Source organism: Stegodyphus dumicola, chromosome X1 (assembly GCF_044657685.1).
Source record: "Stegodyphus dumicola isolate Sdum_Otavi_A_Nest chromosome X1, ASM4465768v1".
Classification (NCBI taxonomy): Eukaryota; Metazoa; Arthropoda; class Arachnida; order Araneae; family Eresidae; genus Stegodyphus; species Stegodyphus dumicola.
This window is the reverse complement of record NC_140780.1, coordinates 228,335,197-228,358,441: the sequence shown is the minus strand read 5'-3', so window position 1 is coordinate 228,358,441 and position 23,245 is coordinate 228,335,197. Positions and strand designations below refer to the sequence as shown.

Sequence of the window (23,245 nt, the reverse complement as noted above, 5' to 3'; positions counted from 1 at the left end):
ACCTCTCGATGTCAGTCGCCAGTTCTTGAAGGCTTCCCGTGATTATCTGCTGGCGAGATTTCAACTGCAGATGGCTACAGTCCTTTGCACACTTTTCCCCGAATCTCATTTCCAGCGCATTCGATACGGTATTGAAGTTTGAAATCTGGTCTTCGGAGAGGACCCCTAAGATGTCTGCAGCATCTCCTCGGCGTGACGCAGCCAACTGCGAAGCCTTCAAGTGGGAGTCCCACTTGTTATTTTCCGCCACGATGGAAAACTGGGTCTTATATACACTCCATGATGATTTTCCATCGTATGTGCTTGGTTTGATTACCATATGAGAGTACACTGGGGCAACCTTGAAATCTTCAGCTTCGTTCTTGGGCTCAGTCCGGTTTTCTTTCGAAACATCTACTTCTTTCCGGAATTTTCTCAATTTTTCTTCAAATCGTTCTTCCACGGCTGCTATCCTCTCTAAGCTCCACGATCTCGCTTTTACTCTTTTCTTGTTCCACTTCCATCTGTTCGAATTTCTCTCGCACCTTGAATGGCTTTTATTTCGCACTTGATCTCCTCCTGTCCGACCTCCATCTTTTCTTGGAATGCAAAAAAAGGCAGTCACAAGCTGTCTTAATTGTTCTTCCATCGTCTTGTCACTGGCATTCACCCTCAAACCCCACTCCTGACACCAGTTGTTACGGGATTCGTAGATTTGGAGTGAATAACGACGACACTTGATGAGATATCGAAACACACTTTATTTAAGAATATTTGATCAGGACAGCTTCAAAATCACTTTTACAGTCGTCGAACTGTTATAAACACGCTGACACGTTCAGCGACACAGCCTTCGCACTGTCAGGCAATAACGGCGGAGACAGCTTCACTGCAAAGCACCAGAGTACAGCTCCCGACTCTGCTCGATCGATCTCGGAACCCCACGTACTCTCGAGACTCTCCACGCTACAACTCGCGATGCACAAGAGTATAGCTCTCGACTCAGCACAATCTAAGACAAAACTCGACGATGCACTAATTCGCGATACACTAAAAGACTCGATGCACTCGACGACCAACTCGGCGCTAGACTTCGAGAAACTCGCTCAATGACTTACTATCAGCTCGCTAGACGAGGCACACACTAACTGACTGCGGACCAGCAGGGTTTATATAGCTTTCGGCTTGTGTTCGAGAACATTCTGGGCTAAACCAGTAAGAATTCGTTCCAGAAGGTTCTCCATCCGTCCATGGTATATCGCCAATTTTTTACGAACTGTGGCATCCCTGCCTTTCCTTGCCATTTTATGGCAACCCTAAAACTGCTTTGCGGGGAAGTCATCTTACCGCGCCTATACATTTCGTAACAATATATTTTCTAACAGACGATGCAAGTGCTAAATTTCCGAAATTTTGTTTTACTTAAAAATAGCAAATTCATTGATAAAACTTTACTTCAGTAATTTGAATCTTGTTAACAATTTAGTTTAACAAGCTTGGAATCAATTTATCGGAAATTATTTTTATATTTTTTAAATTTGCGTGTTTTCCCACGTAGTCATAAGTACTTTTATTTTTTTCGATGTATGTTATATTTTTCTGCTATTCACAATTAAAACTTTAGAAGTTTAATTATTTTTGCTTAATCAAGAAACTAGTATAGTGCGTTAAAATTAAAACTCGCGTTGCGCATACACTTTTGTCATCACCTTTTAAATTTCGGCATATTTCAAACCTTTCAAGTAATGTGAAAAACAGACTTTAAGTATCATAAGTAACATTAAGATCTACGTCAACAACATAAAACTAAAATTTTAAATTGCCAAAAAATTCCTGCTGAAGAAGCAACGAAAAGGAAAATTTTTATCCTTAACAGAAGCGATATTCGACCCGATTGGGTTCTCTTGTCCTTTGACACTGCTGCCGAAATTATTATTACAAGAATGTTGCAGATCAAAACTCTCGTAGGATTAAGATGTGCCAGAGAAGATTTCGAAGAAGTTTAATTTATGGCATAGTCAAATTCTTGATTTGAAAGATATTAAAATTCCTCGTTGGACTGCGAAACGCTCTCAAATTTATGAGCCTGATAAATGGAGTCTGCACGTATTCTGTGATGCCAGCAAAATGGCCTATGCAACAAGCATATTTATTAGAACAGAAAGTAATGAAGGCGTACATTGTCAGTTGGTGAAAGCTAAGTTCAGAATAGCTCCAATGAGAGTGACAATACCTCGCTTAGAATTATTAGCTTGCCTAATTGGTGCTCGACTAGCTGCAGTGGTAAGAAGAGACTTATCACTGCAGTCCCAATCACATGTTTCGGCTACGCGGGACTTGACGTCGAAAGAGACTATTCTCAGAACCCGCACATTTCCAGGAAATCCATGTAGCTAAGTTACCATTTTCACTTACAAAAACTTGAACGCCAAACACTAATCCATTATCGTTCAGATTGGGATCACGTGAGGCTTCAGAAGCAGAACTTTCGTCTGATTAGTTAGTTGTCTCTATCCGGGACTGAGGTCCAGCCGAGACATTTTCGGTGAGGTTTGAAAAAATCCCGCGTAGCCACAACATTGTTTCCGTAGCTAGGCGGGACTTCGCTTCAGGCTTGGCTTTTTTTTAGGAACCCTCCCGTTTAAACCAGTGCTACCAGAATGTCGTTTCTCAGAAATGTCCCGTCTAGCAGGGACTGCAGCCATCTATGATAACCTCTTTAAGCTGCACTGGAACGAGATAAGCTTGAAGGTCGTTTTGTTCATCCGGTCTCACGCTTGGGGAACAGGTTTACTGCTTTTTCTTTGGCTTCTTGGCATGTTAGGAGGGATGTGAATTGAACTGCTGAGGTGAAAAGGTAAAATTTTTTCTACTGTTTTCTGCGGGACGAGTTTTGTAGGGGTTTATCCCCAATTTGCGTGAATACAGCGGAATGTGGTAAACGTTCGCATCAAAAACCATGAACGCATAGATTTCTTCTTCCTTTCTCCGGTTTTTGCTGTGCAGTAACTTCGTAGTTGCGACGAGAGGGAAATTATTGCTCCCTCAAGCATTGTCATGAAAATGTTTGATTTTACTTAGGAGTGTTTCCCACAATAACTTGAACGATGCAAGATCTACGGAAGTATTCCAGATAGATGTTTCTTCAGTACTCCTTAGACACCAATAACTGCTATAGAAATCTTTAACCAAATAGAATAATCTGACTTCTATTTGGCTTCACGATTAACGAGGCTCTCTTCAATGAGAGAATGCTTCGGTTGGAAGCAACCTGAGCTGCGCTTATAATCGGGGCACTTCGCCTGTTGCCTTCGCTGGAGTAAACCAGGACCAGCAAGGACGTCGAAAATGCAAAAATGATACCACCTTCATTAATAGAGTTTCAAGTTCCATCCCTGAGGTTCGAGGGAACACTTACACCTTTCCCAGTTTTTTTTTTTTTTTTTTTTTTTTTTTTTAATTTTCTGCTATTGACGGAAACGGTGGCGCTGAGCTCAGTGCTTCGAAGGAACCAGTCCTGCATTCCTGCTAAAAGACTAAGATAAGACCGTTCTTTTGTATTAAACTAGATTAATTTGTTAAGTTACAAGAAAAATGTAAAGTCAGTTAATTTCTGAATAGCGAGTAGAATGTTTCAGTTAGCAAATTAAAAAGGGAAAGCACTGCCAGTTTTGGCGCATTTATCGCAGACAATGGCTGAATGGCTGCTGTTTTTTGGAGGCTGATTTTACAGACGCGCGGCAGTCCGCGCATATATACTTTTCGGATAATTTATTAGTTCTCGAATAGTGTATAGACGTTTTCACACAAATAAAAATTTCACGTATATTTTGTAAAACATATTCAAAATAACTTATGCTTTAGATGTTTCAGTTTAGTTAGCAGAGTAAAATAAATAAGATATGAATAAAAACATTCAATAGTGTCAAATCGAGAAATAGTTAAAGTGTAGAGTGTGCAAATAAGTTTATCTAAATGATATTTTAACAAAAATTTCAATAAAACACTAAAAAAATAATCTTAGAAGAACATGTCAATTAAGTCTGAGGTATATGGAAGTAAATGTACAAGTCTGAAGAAACACTTTCTTTTAAATGTATGAAATATTTCATGGAAGAAAGTACAAAATTCTGAGTTTTGGATGCTTTTCTCCAAATGTAATATAACTACGAACTAGAAACCCGTAATAAAAAGTCCTTCCCCTCCAGTCAGATTACCCTGACATAGCATTGTATTTGTAATACTTGCTAAAAACCCAATTTTTACCAAAATAAAAAATAATAATAATAATAATAATAATAATAATGTGCAATACTATAGTTATTTATATTTTTATAATCATCCAGTTTCTTGGTAAGATAAATAGTTATACTGAATATATAGCTTTGCTTAATTATGTATCAGAATGTCGAAATGAATTGCAACTCAGCTTTGCTATTAAGGTTTATACAAATTCTGTATTAACTCACTCCTAGGAGATTTTGAAGTTATACTATTTTGTTAATTGTCTAACTTATAACCTGCTTAAGTGAAAAATAAATCCTAAAGTTATCTTAAAATTTAAATGTTTGTTATATATATATTAGGTTGTTTGATTGTATTCATTTTTGCTTTAACTTCACCAGCTATCGCACAGGGTTGTTTATGGTTTTTTAATCACAATGCAACTTAATTTAATAATTGATTTTGACTAGTTTAATTTATTCTGGTTGCCTTCTTAAAAGGTATCTAATTTTTTTATACCGTTTTTGGTATACAAGTAGTGTCTTAACTTTTGGCACAAAACAGAGATTCGACTTCCATTTTCCACCTCAGTTTTGAGGGAGAGCACCCCCGAGGGGGGATCTCCTCCTACCAAATCACACGAGGACTTTCGGTTCGCCGCATATTTAGAGTGACCCCGTACCATACAGACACCATACACCTTGACAAACATCCATGACTTCTCCGGGCGCTTTGGTACCACAGTAGGCTCTCCTAACCACTATACTATCTGGGTGACTGTTTTGCATACAATCTTGTCTTATTCTTTCAAAAACTTATTTAAAATTTTAGAAGTAAAAAATGAAATCCGGTAGAAATCGGAGATTTATTTAATTCTGAAGAAGTTGAGGCACTAACTGAAGTTGTACGCAATTGAAAATGTAAAATACTTAGAAAATGTTGATCAGAAAGACATCAAGGAATGGTTCAATAGACTTGAGTAAGCCTGCCTTTCAATCTTGAGTAATGCGGATAGCTTTTCAAATATCACAAGAACAGAAGAGGCAGAGTGATACTGAAAATACAAGCGAAGAACTCCACTGCAGTTCATCGACCAAACGGTGTTCGAATAAAGCGATTAAGTAGCACTTAGAAAAATGAAACAAATATTAAATGTTCCCCAAAAGAAAGTAGAATTTTTGGTTTTTTAAAGAAATAAACACATACAGTATGCAGGAAAATTAATAGTTAGGACAATAAGTGTTTTTCAGTTGATTGTGACCTGCTTCCCTGTCATTAGCCCAGATAATCAAGCGTGCACGTTTCCAGGTAAACTCTTACAAGACGTAGCTTTGGAAAGAAAATAGTTTATAGTCAAAAAAAATTCATGGTTATAGCCATTTTATAAAACAGAAAGACAATTTTTAATATTGTGCAATCATTTACACTGCAACTGGATACAAAAGATGAGCTCTTAAAATCTCGAAATAATGTCACCTCATTTAAAATGATAGTCTGTTCATGCTTCCACACGATAAATTGTACAACCAACACAAGGATTAATTGTGACAAAGAAAGAAGCTGTTCAAATTGATTAATTGTGACAAAGAAAGAAGCTGAAAAATGTTATGATGTAAATATATAGAGTTTACAATGATAGAACCCATATAAAAGTTTCAATGCGTCTTGGATGTGGAATGTATTTCGCTAAGACTGCCTACTTACTCTTCTTCCCCTTACAAGGTACGAACTTAAAAATATTAAGACTGTTTTCTTCAGAATTATTTTTGAATTTATTTTAAAATTGTATTTGTAATTCCTAGAATTTTTTCTCTTTTTATTTCACAGTTACATAATCCTGCCTAAGGAGTATATCACAATTTCATTCCCAGTTTTCTTTAATTCATGAAGCACTATACTATCAGTTCCTAAATTAGGATTACATTCCGTATAAGAATGTAATTTATGTTAGCTAAGGGCTTCATTATCACGGAAAAAACTCCATTCAAAATTTCCAAATCTAATCTTGTTTCTGGGGAGCATCAAACTTTCTATTTTCAAAATTCAATTCAACAATTAATTTTGGTTCTGAAATCTTAATATGTTCTCTTACAGGCACAGAAAAGGTTAGCTACACAAATTCTAGCCAGTTTCCCATACAAAATTCCTGCATTTGCATACCTTGCCTTAAATATAAATCCAAACAAGCTACCCCATTTGTTCAGATATTTAGGTGAAGCAATTTCCAAGAAATACTTTATTGTGTGATGGGTTTGATTCTTAAGCCTGTTTACAAACTAAATAATTCACCAGCAGTTTAGTCCAAACTGTATTTCACACCAAGTACATCTACTACAGGAAATAGTTAAGACAGGGAATCACTCGAAATCTATTATATGTAATAAATGCATGAAATTTAAATAAATTTTTTTTCATGTACTGATACACATTTTTTGTTACATTTACTACAGTCTTTGTGTTACAAACTTTCAAAGCCCTGCAGCACATTAGGAACCCTTTGTTAATATAGCAAACGTAAATTTATCACAGGAATAGTGGACTGAAGCAAGTTTTCTAAATACAATTTACACAGTCAATTCTTTTCTATAGTCTATGCCTATTTCAAAACTTTTTGTATCATGACATTAGATAATAAATGGCAAAATGTACATCCAAGTTATCAGAGATTACTTCAAGAAACAAGCAGAATTTCTCATCACTAACCAAAAAATAATGATTGTTTCGATAGCTCCTGTACAAATTTGCTTTACTTGAAAGTTACAGGTAAAGGATATGTACCTAAAGTCTGATCAGGACAGAATGAGTAGCCACACTTTTATTAAAAGTATAAGCACCTATAAGCACTTCTGAGGCATATTTTAAGAAAAAAATAGGCACCTGTTTAACTTTACAACTGCATATCTTAAAAGGAAAATGAGACTTGTATTTTAAAATATGAGAAATTCAGTATTTATTAAGAAAGAATTAGCATTACTCAACCATGGCAGTGTGCTTATTTTTGAAATATAACTTTATTTCCAATACTCTAAAGTGTTGCTTGTTTTTCTGTTAGCAAAATCATCAATAAGATTCAAGAAATTTGTTTCATTATTTCAGTTGCTCTATAAGGTATTTCTCCCGCCTTCTTAGTGTAGTGGTCAGCACGCTCGGCACATATTTGAGAGGCCAATGGTTCAAGTCACAGCGAAGGCATTGCTCATTTTTCATCTCTCCTGCTGAAAAAAAAATAATGTCTCTACAGTGGCGCACGAATTAAAAAAGGTGGTGGATGGTAATTCTCCACCACCAGGATTTGGCAATTGGGTCCCCTAAATTCCAGTCGCCTTCATGGTGTAGTGGAAGGCACGCTTGGCACGTATTCGAGAGGTTCGAGTCCCGGCGAAGGCATTGCTCATTTTTCACCTTTCTTGTATAAAAAAAATTTTAATGTCTCTACAGCTTTTTTGTAGACAATACTATTCTTAAATACAAGGTAATTGTTAAGTCTAAAGTGTTTCTTAAAAAATCTGTATTTAGAAAAATTCTTCTCACAAGAAGTCAACTTAAAGCAGTCATAGGGAAAATTTACAGTAGTATCACAATATCTGGAGAATATATTTTAGAATAAACTGCAAAAATTCTCTGTGACAGACCTTCTATCTGTCTGAATTTTCTTCCCAAGCAGTAACAGAAATAGAACTACTTTTCTCTTATTGTTTACTGTTACTGTGTTACTGATATTACCATTTTGGAGCATATAGCTATTGCCCACCAAGTCCTTCCATTTTACTGAATAGTTATGAAGTGAAATACCATATGTATGATAAAAGACTGTCATTAATGAATATAAAGATTTAATGTTTAAAAGTAAAATTAGGAAAACAAAAGTTCTCCATAATTCTTAAAGAATTTTAAGACAAAATTTTATATTTCTCAACTACTTGAAGTATTAGAAAATATATACGATATAAAGAAAAAAGACAAATCAAAATGGACAAAATACTTTTAATACGCCATATAAATGAACAAAAATGTATGTACTTTTAAAAAGCACTGTGAATCTAAAACATAAAACTGTAACAAAACATCACATTTGAATATGCCAATAATGAATAAAGTTTAGCAGTTGCCTCTACTCTATTCTTATTGGAAATCAGATTATCTCATTAATGATATAAGCAATTTTAGAATCATAATAATATCAATTGTTTGAAAGAAAAAAATAATACCTGTATGGGTGAAATGATATTTACAAAATAGCTGCTTTGACTTTCTTAATACCATTAGGAAAAACTTTACCAACTGTACAAAAACGTAGTTCTAAAGATGTTTTATAAATTTTCATGAAGCAATAAACAATTGTTCATTGAAAGAAAATTTTAACAATATTATTCTTAAAAAGTTACTATGGAAAATTAAGAGATACATTTTATTAAAAACTGAGATATATAATTTAATTAAAAGCAATATAGTACAATTTATCATACTGTTGTAAATTTCTGTAACTATTTACTATGTGTAACATGGATATGAGTTAGGTTCTCCAAAAAAGTCCTTCATAAAGGCATCTCTCTCCTCTCCTTCCCAAGATAGCCCTTCTATGCTTTGCCATTATCAAATGTACCAAAACGTGTAAATATTTAAATTCACTTGATTCCACTTTTGTTCTTAAGCGCTGTTATAATATTGTTATTTAGGGTTTGATTTGGCTATTCATTTATTTGTGGCTATGAGATAGATAATTTCAGGGTTCATTTTGTGAGTAATTAAATGTATGGCCATAGGTGTTTACTTCTTGTACAAAATTGCAGATATGTCAATTGTAAATACAACAATGCTTAAATTGTAAAAGTAGCTCAATATTTGAGACATGGATAAAAATGCTTTTAGCAAACTTAAGCAATAATTTTTTTGTTTCCAAGTTGGCAATATCTGGTTGTTTTTGCCACCTAAAGTGGCTTCCTTGAAGATTTGGGTAAACACATTTTAGTATCTTATGGCCAAGATTTGAGAAGCCCGTGCTACACCATGCAGCCTTAAGAGCTAGAACTAATATGCTTAGACAGCTATGACAAATCATTTGGCTGTTACAGTCAGCAGTTTAAAGAAAGCCAACTAAATTGTGTTTTTAACCCTTTCAGGAGGGGCGTCCCATCCACGCATCAGTAAAGATTGCATTCAGAGGACGGGTGATGCGTATATGCATTTTAAGGTGGAACGTTTTTCTGAAGGTCATTAGATGGCATCTTGTGTCCATTACTTTTGAAATTAACACAGTTTTAGGTTCCTGACCTTGAGTTTGATATATTCTGCTTGACTTTGGTATTCTACTCATGTTCGAGGATGGGGTGGGGGGCAGAGGGAAAGCGTAAACAGAGGTGGGCTCTTTAAATTGCTGCGTGCTAATGAAAACATTCTCGTATCTGATTTATATCCAATTCCTTTTTTTATTCTATTTTTTTCCTCTACTATGTACAGTCTTTTAGGGTTACTGTGTGGAGTTTTTTTACATTTTGCACTGCCTTCAGATATATTTCCGTTCCTTCTTTTTTTTATTTAGGAAAGCCTCACCTCCAGTCTATTATGGCGGGAAGGTGCTATTTATCAGAGGAAGAATACCCTAGCATGGTTAGTGAACCATTTACTAACGCAAATGAGAATACTGATTCATTTTCTAAAGAGTTAAAAAGTGATACTTCTCTCTGCTTCGAGATTTACCACACTCGTTTTCATTCTAAACTTTGTTACTTCTTACTGTAAATAGTCTTTATTGTGTTCTTTTTATTAATTTTAAACTTTATTGATGGATTTTATCAATTAAAACTTTGGAATAATTTGAACAGCACTTCCGAAAATTATTTTAGAAGATAAGCAATTTTTTAAGTATATTTTCATGTAAAATAAAGAAAAAAAATGTTTTAAGGGCTAATTTTAACATATACAAGAGCTCAAGTAATAATCTAAAATGATACCAAAAATTACGATGCTAGAAGCGAAACTTTTGTTTTTCTGATTTTTGTTATAAAATTAGGCTTAGCGATGCAAAACCTCCGTCCTGTACGGTGACTGCCTTCGATTTTCTTCCGTCCCGCACGAACGTCTTAAACAAAGGTGCGCCGTCACGAAAATGTTAGGAGCTTGCCATGCGAGTAATTTCAGGAATTTATATTTCTTGTATATTACATAAGGAGGAATGCTTAATTAGTCACATACACCTTGAGCTATTTATTTTGTGTATCACTATTTATAATAAAGTGTCAGTTTCTTCTTGCTCATCTGGAGTGATTATTCAAAGAGATAGCCACAAACCATTATCGTGCAACAACATGTTTATATTAATTTATCAAAACATAGCAAAGCTTTTTTTCACTAATGAATAAATATCTTTTATAGATAAAAAAGTTACAAAACTTAGAAAAATCTCTTTATATCTGTAACGTAAGTATTTTCATATATGTATCACCATTAACTTTCTTTTACAGTACAAGTACTTTTTCAGCATAAAATCTCAAAAAGCTGAAATATATATATATAAACATTGAAAATGCAAAATTTCACATTTTACAAAAGAGTTTATATGTAGTAACTTTATGTTGCCTATTAGGCAATTCTATATTCTAAGCAATCAGTTTAAAAAAAACATTTTTTACCATTTTCCTTTTAATTGGTACTTCAAAATATTAAGAATGACTGAACAGTCATTCCTAATATTATTCAAAAATATATTTACTTTAAGAGCCAACTTAATGAGTAAGATCGATTATACAAACAGTGAGTACCGCTTAAAATAAAATCAACCACTTATCAGAATCAAAACCAAAGGAACAAATTCAAATGAATGCAATATCATTACAAAATAGCCGCTTAACAAACCAGTGCTACTGTTTATAAAAATCAAACCATTTCTGAAATTGTAAAGACAAAACCCCAAGTTTGTGCTTTAAGTTTAGTGATTTTATCCAAAGTTGATTCATTTTCATTTGTGGAGATGCAAATGCTAGAATTTTTTTACCTGGAATTGTCAGAACCCCAAGTCTACATTTAAGATCAGCAATTTTATTGAAAGTTGATTTCCCATTACATGTAAAGCTGCAAATGGTAGAATTTTCTTATCAACAAATCATAGGTGTGGGTGGGCTACAAGAGGTTTGTCAGAACTGGTTCAAACCAATTGGGAGAAGGGGAAACAAACAAACAAAAAAGGTACGAGGGAGAATATGTGTAAAGAAATTGTCCTTTTTGCTTACACAGTCTGTTCAGTTCGCCCATCCACTTTGAGTTTTTGTTGTTTAGTCATGCCTCAAAATGGTTTAATGCGAAGACTTAAGCTTAAAAGTTAAAGAATTGTTGAAGCAATACAATGTTTTACCAAAATGCAGCCAATGTGAAGCTTCTGTACCACTCGGAATTTCACAACGTGCACTATAACCAGTTTAACAATTTCGGATGAACTGATGGCAAATGCAAATGTCTCATGCAAACAGAAGTGGAAATTCTACCGACGTAGAAACAGATAAATTTTTAATTAATGCCCGATACGCTTACATATTGTATTGACCTACGTAACATGTTGAAATAATTACTGTTTTTCTCAATTAAGACTGCTTTTGTTATTTACAGAAAAAAATAATGATTTTCATAAAAAATGTATAAAACTTATATATTAAACAACATATCGGAAGACTGTTAATCTCAACAACAGGGCCATATGCAAGGAGAGAGAGGTTCAGGTATGTGCACATTACATTCATAAAAATTTAGTGAAATCTTATATAAAATAAGTCTATTTTTTAAAATTTTACTTTAATATCCCCACCAAAATATCCAACATTGTATATTTCTAACTGAAATGAAATCCTGCATGCGGCCCAGCACCGCATATTTCTCAACTGCTTTACACAATCAAATAAGGTCGGCATGGAAGTGATCATATTAAGCGGTACCCACTGAATATATGTTTGTTATCATTTAAAACTGCAGTAAATAATAAAATTTACATCTTAGTTCTATTAGGAAGACAATCCTTAGTCCTAAAATTCAGCATAAACTTGTGACCTGCCCTGATCACATTTGGATTCACATATTTAAATTATGATGCTTCCAAAAATCAGGGCTCTCAAGTACTACCAGAAGCCTATAAAGAGATATAGAAAGAAAAAATAAATACATTCATTTCGCATCTTTTATTTAGTTTCCTACACATACTTCATATATTCTTCATAATGTACATTTAGTTGCTGCTAGCAAAGTACCTCTGTCATCAAAGAAAATCTACATGACTCATTAGGAAAACTCGAAATATTATTCATTTAACAAAAACTGAGGTATCTGCTTTTTTTTTTAATTGGTACTGTTAAAGTCATACAATATACTTTCGACATCATACTGCTGCATTTTTGCATATTTCTTTCCTTATGCCTTTGGCTTGATACTAGACAAAACAGAAAATCAGTAACTCCACCATAAGTAGATGAATCATACAGCAACAACTACAGTAATAAATGATCCTCCCCCCCTGGCATGAATCAAAGCTGCATAGCTTTTTGGCTTTGAGCTGCATTTTAATTTCATGAACTGGTTATTTAACAAAATCTTTCTGAAGAATATTTCTTTCTTGAGGAAAGAGTATAGCCACTTGTTCGTCTCTTGACAAATCTCAAACCAACAAATCCAGTGCAGTTAATAATAAATAATAAAGAGACAAAAAGAAAATCTGAAAAGATTCACATTTTCTACCTTCTTAATTTTATTATTAACTATGTTTCTTTACACTTTCATCACATAAAATTCAACAGCAAAATCATGAAAAGTTTAAAAACATATCTTCTCAAAACATGTTAAGTGTTAAACCAAAATCGCAATAACAACCTTGTACTTAGTGTACATTAAAACACTCAGTGTTTTAATATATGTACGCTAAATACAAGGTTGTTATTGCGATTCTGATTATCACATTGGCGTGTTTCTCTTCTATGCATGTTAAGTTAAGTTTAGAAAGAATATAATTCTCAAACCTCACTAGATATCTTTAGAATTCCTGATATAGTGATGAATGCTGCTATATTATTTCTTTAAAAATAATACATGCCAATAACATTCGGTGGAAATATCTGAAAAGTGATATGGACAAAAAAATGAGGTTTAAGAATAACAGCACCGTTGGGGCTAATAAATAAAACCAAGGCTCACTTATACTCATGGCCTGCCAGACTGAACGAAATTTCGGTTTGCTGTTTTCAGTGGCTTTCGCGAAATTCATCACTAGGTGGCGCTCGCATTCTGCTACACTTTTGCTGTACGTTCATTATTTGTAACGTGGCTCATTATTAATAAAAAGTGTATTTTATTTAAAAGTGTCGCTGTTTACTAATTGTAATACAGGATGATATATTGTTGCATGCCATACTGCAGTTCCGACCACAGGGGGAAAAAATGTGTCTTTCCATGAATTTCTATGTGAGGAATGTCTGAAAGAAAGATGGATCAAGAACATATCTCAAAAACGTAAAGTTACTGCTATTACTACTGGATATATAATAATAGTATACATAATATACCATTATTATTACATACCATATAATAATTTATTCGATTATTTTGCACGGTTCTATCCATGGTCTGATAAATGTAGAAAGAAATAAAATTTTGAAAATAGCGGGCTTTTAGAATTATAACTGCTACATATGTTAAAATTATCTGTAGTTTAAGATTTTATATTTCTATCGATTTTTAGTTTCTTTTATTTCCCTGTATCCTGCCCTCACACAATGACATACATTTATGATTACTTAACTTTAAGAATGATAATTAAAAGTAATTGGATAAAATTGTCAAGTAAAACTGATTTATACCGATGAATCAGTTCAGAATAAAACATGTTAAGTGCTAAACCAAAATCGCAATAACAACCTTGTATTTAGCGTACATATTTTAATTATCTGGTTCCCAAACAAAGTTTTTTTTCTGAAAAATTTATTGAAAGAGTAAAATTAAGTAATAAATAAATGTACATGTTTCATGTTTTATTCAAATGCACATGTTTCATTTACACATTATAAAATGATGATTGAAAATAAGTATTTTGAACACCAAATATGAAATGATATAATGTATACATAAAAAAGAATAATTTGTGAGCTCATATGTTATCAAATTCCATTTTATACATATATATGCGCACAAAAACATACTGATAGGTCTTTACAGTGAAGACATTGAGAAAAGTCTTTAAAGTTACAAGCATTTTTGAATAATTTTTATTTCTCAACCATTGTTAAAATTAGATATACAAATATATAATTTGTTGGTCTTGTAATTGGCATCTCAAATTTTACATCTATCATCTGATAGTCATTAAGAAATTACATGCTGTTTGGTGAGTGTATTTTGGAATCCTCATTCTGTTTATGTAATTCTAAAATGCTCGTGCATCTAAAACTTTTATTTACAAAAATTTGTGGGCTAAACTATTCTGATTAATCTGGAATAGGAATAGTATACATGGATTTTTGTCAGCTATCTGCATGTACTTAATGTATCAAGGCTACACATATCATGTATATATGTTTAATAGTGATAATATTGCTTTATGAAATTCATAATTTTACTTCATGTACACATTATTCTTGATAATGAACTACATCAGTATCTGACACTACCAGCCATATAATTTTATACACATCATTCTGATTAATGTGAGTAATAATAATTAATATGGGTAAATATGTCTAGCTGCTGTATATTTAAGGGGTAAAATTTCATGCTTTGCTTCTAATTAAAAATATTTTTATTAAAAAGAAATCAACAATTTCTGACTACTATGGATTAATCATTTTAAAACTTTGTATCTAACAAGACAGAATTCGTTTTTGATTCCGCTCATTGTAAACATCGCAAAGTGTAGAAGAGTAGTGCCATCTTGCGGTCAGTAGGAATATCACGGAGGCCACCGAAAACACAAAAGAATATTTTCACACTGGCAGGCCTTGAGTTGGCCTTGATAAAACAAATAAAAGATTAGATGAAAAATGTGGTAATGTGAGCAAGGGTTATAAAGGCAAATATCCCCAGGAAAGAAGTAAAATCAAAAAGTTGCTATACCTGGTGCCAAACAAAGTGCCAATTGGCACAGCTTTAACACAAAAGTAACTGAAAACCAAGTTATTCTTCGATAAAACTATTCCTAAAGTTTATGCATTTCTACAGAAGATAGTTCCCTTTTTATTAAACTCGCAATCAATTTTATCATATTTTAGAAACCTATGAATCAATATACTTCAAACTCTCTATTATTCTCCTGAACTAGTTTATGCATTTCTACAGAACTTTTTATTAAACTCACAATCAATTTTATATCTTAGAAACTTGAGAATCAATATACTTTAAGCTCATTATTATTCTTCTGAACTGGTTATCAGCTGATTTCTGGCTTTTCCTGAAATTCAATGCATCTGCACATTGGACAGCTATAAGCACTAAAACTAATACCATTAGGGAAATCCATAAACAATTAATTCCATTACCTAAATATATCAGTACCAGCATTTATGCTAAAATGTGTTAAGAGAGTTTGCTTTTACAAACAATTAAGTTACTTTTGTGAAACTAAATAAATTAATTTCTAGATACTCATATTTACTCTCGTCATATGAATATATAACAACACTCAAATTACACACATAAAGGACATTAATTATTATTTTTCTTCACTCATTTTATTAAAAAATCCTATTTATTTATTAATATTAATGTTGCTTGTAAAATTTGCCAGAAATGGATGAAATCTGTGGCAAGATTTCTACAGAAATACAATGTTTTGCTGCAAAACCGCTAAAAGGAATCATCATTAGATGTGTTTGAGTGATAGCCTCTCAGCAATTCCAAACTTGTGCATGTCCACAGGTTTATGCAGTTCTCTGATTTTTTCTAAAGTAAAAACATATCACTGTGTAAATGGATGAGCAAAAAATTACAGAACAATATCCCGAAAATTGTACTTATTTCTTACTTATGTACTTTATTTCTTATTTTTTAATGCATCATACAATCCTTATTTAATAATTAAAAGTTTGTGTTTCAAATTGCTAACATTTTTTTTATATGTTGATAATGTTTGCTGGCTTATGATAAAAATTGATAGTTTTGGAATCTTTAAAAATAATTCGTGAAAATTACCAACTTGCACCTGATAAGTAACCTCTCATCTGTAAAGAAACAGCAGATTTTGTCACAACCCATCTGCCACTTTTATAATAATTTTCAACATTAAAATCTATCATATAATTACAATATTTTCTTTACTATAACTTTTTTACTTCAATAGGAGTTAAGCAAAAGACTTCCTGCAAGAAAAAAATAAAGATTACAGTAATAACCTCTTTTATTTGATTTCTTTTTAAGAAAGACAATACTTAAAACACAAGCTTTAATTATTTCACAGGATTTCTTTCCTAACTTCCCCGCCTTTTTGGTGAGAATGTCTCTCTTTTTTTGTAAAAAACAAAATGTTGCAAAATTTCCTCTTATTTTCCTCATAAGTAACACCCTATAACATAAAGTTTTTTTGATATGGGATGGATAAAAATGTCTGAAACAAACTAATTACCATACAATCCTAAGAACAGTTACATTTTTCAAGAAAAAAACAAAATATTTATCAAACAATTAAGCATTATAATTACTAACATTTACATATATTCAGGAGCGTGTGATGAAATTTCTTGATGACAAAGAACTACTGGAAGACTGGAATTTTTGATTAAGGTAAAACCTATAATATAAAGCTCTATCTTGATTATGATGTATAACATGAAATCTTGTAATTTTACAACCCACTCTCTCTACCACTAACGTTCAGAAAGGAGTTCTGATAAAGTCAAGCAGAGAAGTCTCTGATTTCAAAATTAAAAATCTTGAAAATAAAGATCGATACAGGAATACAACAAGTGGTATATTTACATCGAAAGCTGTTAAGATTATTATATAGAAGTTTCTAAATAATAGTTAAAAAAACTGCCAATGGATGGTGATGTATGCTGGTATCTGGACTTTGAATGGAAACATGCCTAGACTATTTCTCATTATTTTCTGCATGCTGGAACACTTCAAACCAGTCTCTGGTACAATTCTTCAGATGAATTTCCTTGATTTTGGTGAATAATTCCACAAACAACTGCAACATTTTCAGGAGTAACTACAATTTGTCTGAGACCAAGACTTCCTGCCAGATCATCAGCCACTGTCACGAGCAACTCAACGATTGTATAAATGTAATTTCTTTAAAGGTTAAATTTTTACGGTTTGGCAACATTCTATCGTTTTTTATGTTTAGAATAAATAAAGTAAAAATGCACCATGATTTTGCATTAAGGTGGATTGCCTGTTTTATAGTGATTTAATTAAGGTGGATTGCCTGTTTTACAGTGAATTAATTGGGTGGATTGCCCGTATTAATTAATTATAAATTTCTCTTTATGTTTCTTTTAATGGAGTACCGACTTAATGAACAAAACTGAGGTTGAGTCTCGTAACAGCCATGCTACCTGTCCGCTGGACATTAGCGAAGAGCTTGTGTATGGTTTTCACATCAGTTCTTTGGGAACATTCAATCACGTTTGAAAACTAAGCCTTGTTGCCTGCCATATGACCATGACCTAACCTCTGGTATTTCAGTACCAGACATACACGTTCAATGGAATATGATTTCAACCTCACCCACACGCTAACCTCCTTTTACATTTCAAGAGTGGAACCGAAAGGTCTTACATCTTTAGAAGCGATATGTATTGCGATTAGAGCGCTGTGTGTTTGTTACTATTATTTGGAAACATCTGCATAACAACTTTACAGCTTTCACAATAAATATACTGCTTGCTGTATTCCTCTGTTGATCTTTGTTTTAAAGATTTTCAATTTTGAAATCAGGGACTCCTCTGATGGAACCTTGCATGCACACACACACACATATATATGTATAACAAATAAAATAAATGCCTCCGTTCAAAAAAGATTATAAAGACAAACATTCACGCTTTGCAAGGAATTTGAAAATGGGTTTAGGAGTGGTTTGGCAAGCCTAAGCTATACCACCCACCCAGGAACATGTTTAGAAAAAGGTAATGGAAGTTATAACATCCAGTAACCCCTCTATTAACTGGAGCTTTATCAGTCACAGTCTCTGTTAACTGTGCTTTCAATAAGTTTTAAGAATCAGAAAGATTACAACAAAAATCAGTAACATCCGTGAATTCTCTTATCTGATTAATAAAGTGATTGTGGCCTTTCTTTTCAATAAGAGGTCATTTAAAGATCCTTCTACTGAGCAGTACAGTAAAAGATGTTTACATACGATAATGATGGAAAGAATACTAACAGTCAGACACTGCCTGACAATGAAGTCACTAACATGTTTCAAAGAATACTATGGTGTGACACTATCACTGATATTTCAGAATGGAAATTTTTTTTTTAAAAAGCAGAACAAGTTCTCAAACTTTTAAGTGACAAAGAAATAATTTGCACTGCAAATCTAGAAAACAGCGAAAACTGCAGCGATGAAAGTGAAGCTAAGAATGACAACTGAAACAGAAATGGAAAATGTGAAAATTTGCCACAGTAGTCTTAATCAAAGCTATTCAAACAAAAACATCTTGCTGCTTCTCCCATGAATAACTTTTTAGTCAAAAACTAGCATGATTGCACACCAGCTGATAATTATAGAAATATCACAAAAGGGGGGGGGAAAGAAGGAAAAGTAAATTGTTTAACTCAATATTTCATAATTTTTTTACATTTTGATAAAGTATGTCTATCCTAATTTTTTTAATGAATATTGCCAAGAAATTAAATCTTGCATGGATTATTTGTTTAACTTAAGAAAAATTTCCTTCAGTTAAATAATTCTGATTAAATAGTATGCCAAAATGTTAATAGAAGTATCTGTGCATTTATTTTCAGAATTTCAACTAGAAAGACTACGAATTAAGAATTCAGAATTTCAAGTAGAAAGTATTTTGTTGAAAGAAAAGTTGGCATTACTTAATATTTAGTGGCTATTAACTGAGTTTTCGATTTTACAAGGTAGTTATGATTACACTTACCTTGGTCAATCAAGGTTCCACTTTATTATATTTAAATCTCCATTTATTTTCGCATAATCTTCACAATAAACACAACATGTATCTATTTGCATCAGTATTTAAATTTAAATAAAGTGATGAATTAAAACATTATGATGATCCCCAGATTTTTCAATGAACTAGTCTAAATGATGTTGAGGGCATGAGATTAAGGGGAATGGTATTTAACTGCTGTTGGAGATGGTAAGGAATCATTCATGCACTTACTTTTGTCAGTGATGTGAAAGCCAGCTTATCTAAGCAGATTTGATACAGAGAATGAGCATCTCTGAAACTGCACGACTGGTAGGTTGTTCAAGATCTGCGGCTGATAGTATTTATGCAAAGTAGATAAATGATGGTAAAACCAGCAGTAAAGTGCAAGGTGTTGGACATGCATGCATCATTGACAAAAAGGACATTGGTGACTCTTGCTTGGTACAGCAAAATGGGCGACAGACAGTGGTTCAGTTGACAGCCTGATACAACGCAGTTTCAAGGTGCAAGTGTTTCAAAACACACAGTTCAGCAGACACTGTTTGATATGAGACTGCACAACAGACGTCGCACTCGTGTGCATCTGTTGACCAAGTGTCATTGTCAACTACGCCTAAAGTAGGCCCCTGAACATCGAGAACCATGACTAAGTGAAAGACAATTCCCTGATCAGATAAATCATGATTTCTCCTTCATCACATCGATGACATGTCAGGGTATGCTGTCTTCCAAGTGAACAGTTGCTCTCCCTGTACAGCAGGTCATAAATAGACTGGTTTAGCAGCATTATGCTTTGGCGGATGTTTTCGTGGGTGGCTCTGGGATCTTTAGTTGTGGTAGAACAATCCATGAAAGCTGGGAACTATATGAATGTAACTGCAGATCAGTTGCACCCTTACATGGCTTCTGTCTTCCCAACTGGAAATGGAGTCTTCCAGCAGGACGACACCTCATGTCATAAGGCTTGAGTTATACTGGAGTGGTTTGAGGAGCATAAGGATGGATTCGAATTAATGTCCTGGTCACCTAAGTTGGCGGATCTTAACAGAACACATTTGAAATATGGAGCACCAGTTCAGAGTTTAAACTCCACCATATCAAAGTATCTTGACTTTATGTGATGGTTGCTTAGACATTTGGTACAACCTGTCTCCAGTCATCTACCAAAAATGTGTGGCATCCATACAGTGAGTTTTAGCTTTTCTGCAGGCCAGAGGTCGTGCATGGCATTATTGAGTAGATGGTCATAATGTTTTGGCTTTTCATATTAGAAAAATCTTTTTTCACTTAAGTTCTTACTTTTGATTGTTAATTTATATTTTTAATGCAATGTCTGTTAACTACGGATGAAATAGACAGCTATCATGGACTGAATAAAAATTGATCACTATTAGAATAGCACCTGTTTCCTTTCTGGAGAATGAACACTTCTTTTTACATTACCAGTTAAATGTGACCTGTAGCTGGAATTAGAATCTCTGTGACTTAATAAATGAATACATTTAATACGGAAATGAAATAAAAATCGGTTGGGATTGAAAAAAATCTGCTTTTATAAGTGGGTTGACCTACTTATCCCGGGGGGAATCTGCTAATGAAGTTGGACTGTAGTTTCAAATTAAAAAATTCATTTTACCTTAGGAACGAAGAGCATTCCCTCTTCCACTTGACACTGCTTCATAAATATCATAAAGGTGACCATGGAAATATTTCTTGTTCGCTAAAAAGAAGATATGGTCAAAAAAATTTATCAAAATTTTGATAAAAATCATCGCTGAAAAAAATATAGAGAGCAAGGATGTTATGCTCGTTATTTTTTCAACTGATTATAGTAATAAATGAATGCAACAACACTAAGTGATATCAATTAAAAACTGGGTTTATGAAATCTTTAGTGCAATAAATTGTGACAAAAGGTCAGCATTTTAAACCACATTTAAATACTTTAAAATCAAGGCAAACAGGCAATTTTATACCATAGCCACCTTTAGAATGGAAAAATTATGAAGAAAACAATCACAACACTTCACAATAATACTAATTAATATCGTTCACAAATATTTTAACAACTATATTTTCAATAAGGAACACATGATCTTTAAAATTTAAGGATAGGTAAATTTAACATGTTATTCAGAATAGCAGGAATGAGATTAAATATACGAGGGCTATCCAGAAAGTAGATTACGTTTTGGAATAAAAAAATAAACAAAGTATAGGAAACAAATTTTATTATATACAGATGAAAGCCACACTCAAATACTACTTTTCTACATAGTCACCATACAAATTAAGGCATTTATCGTAGCGATGTACGAGCTTGGAAATTCCTTCGTCGAAAAATTCGGCCGCCTGCGCCTTCAACCACTTCGTTACCTCTTCTTGCAGCTGTGCGTCGTCATCAAAACGCTGCATAGCCAGCCACTTCTTCATTGCTGGGAATAGGTGGAAGTCGCTTGGTGCCAGGTCGGGACTGTACGGCGGATGAGGAAACAACTCCCACTTAAAAGATTCAAGAACTTTACGAGTGACATTTGCCGTGTGGGGCCGGGCGTTGTCGTGAATCAACAAGATCTTAGAGCTCAACATTCCTCTGCGCTTGTTTTGAATTGCTCTTCTGAGTTTTTGGAGAGTTTGGCAATACCTTTGAGAGTTTATTGTAGTGCCTCTTTCCAGGAAGTCCACCAAAATTACACCTTTTCTGTCCCAAAAAACAGTCGCCATCATCTTCCTTGCCAACATTGTTTGCATGCATTTCTTGGGTTTTTGGGGAGAACTTGTGTGCCCCCACTGCATTGATTGCAATTTCGTTTCACAGTTCACGTTTCACCCATGTTTCGTCACCAGTAACGATGCGATCGAGTAAAGAGTCACCATCCTTATGGTAAGCGTCCAAAAAGTTCAACGCTGCAGCCATTCGCTGATTTTTGTGGTCCTCTGTCAAGATTTTTGGAATCCATCTTGCACAAAACTTGTGGTAACCAAGCTTTTCACTGATGATTTCGTGCAACAAACTGCGCGAAATTTGTGGAAAACTCAAAGAAAGTTCCGTTATTGTGAAATTTCGATTTTCACGGACTTTAGCATCGACTTTTTCGAGAAGTTCGGCGGTCACTATGCTGGGTCTCCCACTTCGATCTTCGTCGTGAACATTGGTTCGGCCATTTTGAAATCTTATGACCCACTGACGCACTCCACCTTCAGTGATAATGTTGTCCCCATACACTTCACGAAGCTGCCGATAGATTTCTATCGGTTTACAGTTTTTTACAGTCAGAAACCTTATTACTGAGCGCACCTCGCAGCTCGCGGGATTTTCAATTAACGCAGACATTTCAAACCGTCACAGTATCTGAACGGAGCACAGCACGAACCTCTCACTAGCACGGCTAGATGCAGACTGAGCTGCGCAACGCTCTGACCCCAAGATGGCCGCGCTAGCCCCGCCCCTAGCGGACACAGACGGAAACGTAATCTACTTCCTGGATGGCCCTCGTAACTTGAAGACTTATTAAGGTAATTCTATTAATTACAACTAGTGTACTAAAATTTTAAATAAGCATCCATTATCTTACTACCAAGATTAAAATAATATACTTAATTTACTAAAATGAATACTGCAGTAATTGAAAGATGTTTAATTCTCATAGTAATACAATTTTTAATAGAGAGCACAATTATCTGATGATACCAACTCATAAAAGTTGCACGATTTGTATGAAAAAAAATTTTCTTTATGCAACATATTACAATGGAATCATTCTTAACAAGCAGGTAGTTGAATGGATGGATAGTTTTTCTGGATAATTGAATATATATTTCTATAACTTAACTACTCATGTTTTGTGATACCACATGTAGAAATAACAGCATGCACATTCTGTTAGTCATATTTTTGGATCTATCGGCCATAATTAAAAATAAATATTGAAAATCCTACAGGTTATTTA

At 33.7% G+C, this 23,245-nt stretch overlaps 1 protein-coding gene across 6 annotated transcripts in view; it reads right to left on the bottom strand.

Moving 5' to 3' along the window:
* Positions 1–8,167: 8,167 nt before the first annotated feature.
* The window catches only part of LOC118197866 (uncharacterized), a 94,222-nt gene continuing 79,144 nt past the window's right edge, over positions 8,168–23,245 (bottom strand). For 3 of the 6 annotated variants that reach the window (XM_085806942.1, XM_085806941.1, XM_035369425.2), the window contains 2 exons: positions 20,932–21,015; positions 12,324–16,107 (listed from right to left, as the gene is read on the bottom strand). In XM_085806942.1, coding sequence (XP_085663068.1) covers positions 20,933–21,015 — 83 coding nt within the window. In that variant the 3' untranslated portion in view covers positions 12,324–16,107; position 20,932. The other 3 variants (XM_085806938.1, XM_085806939.1, XM_085806940.1) reach the window with 3 other exon arrangements.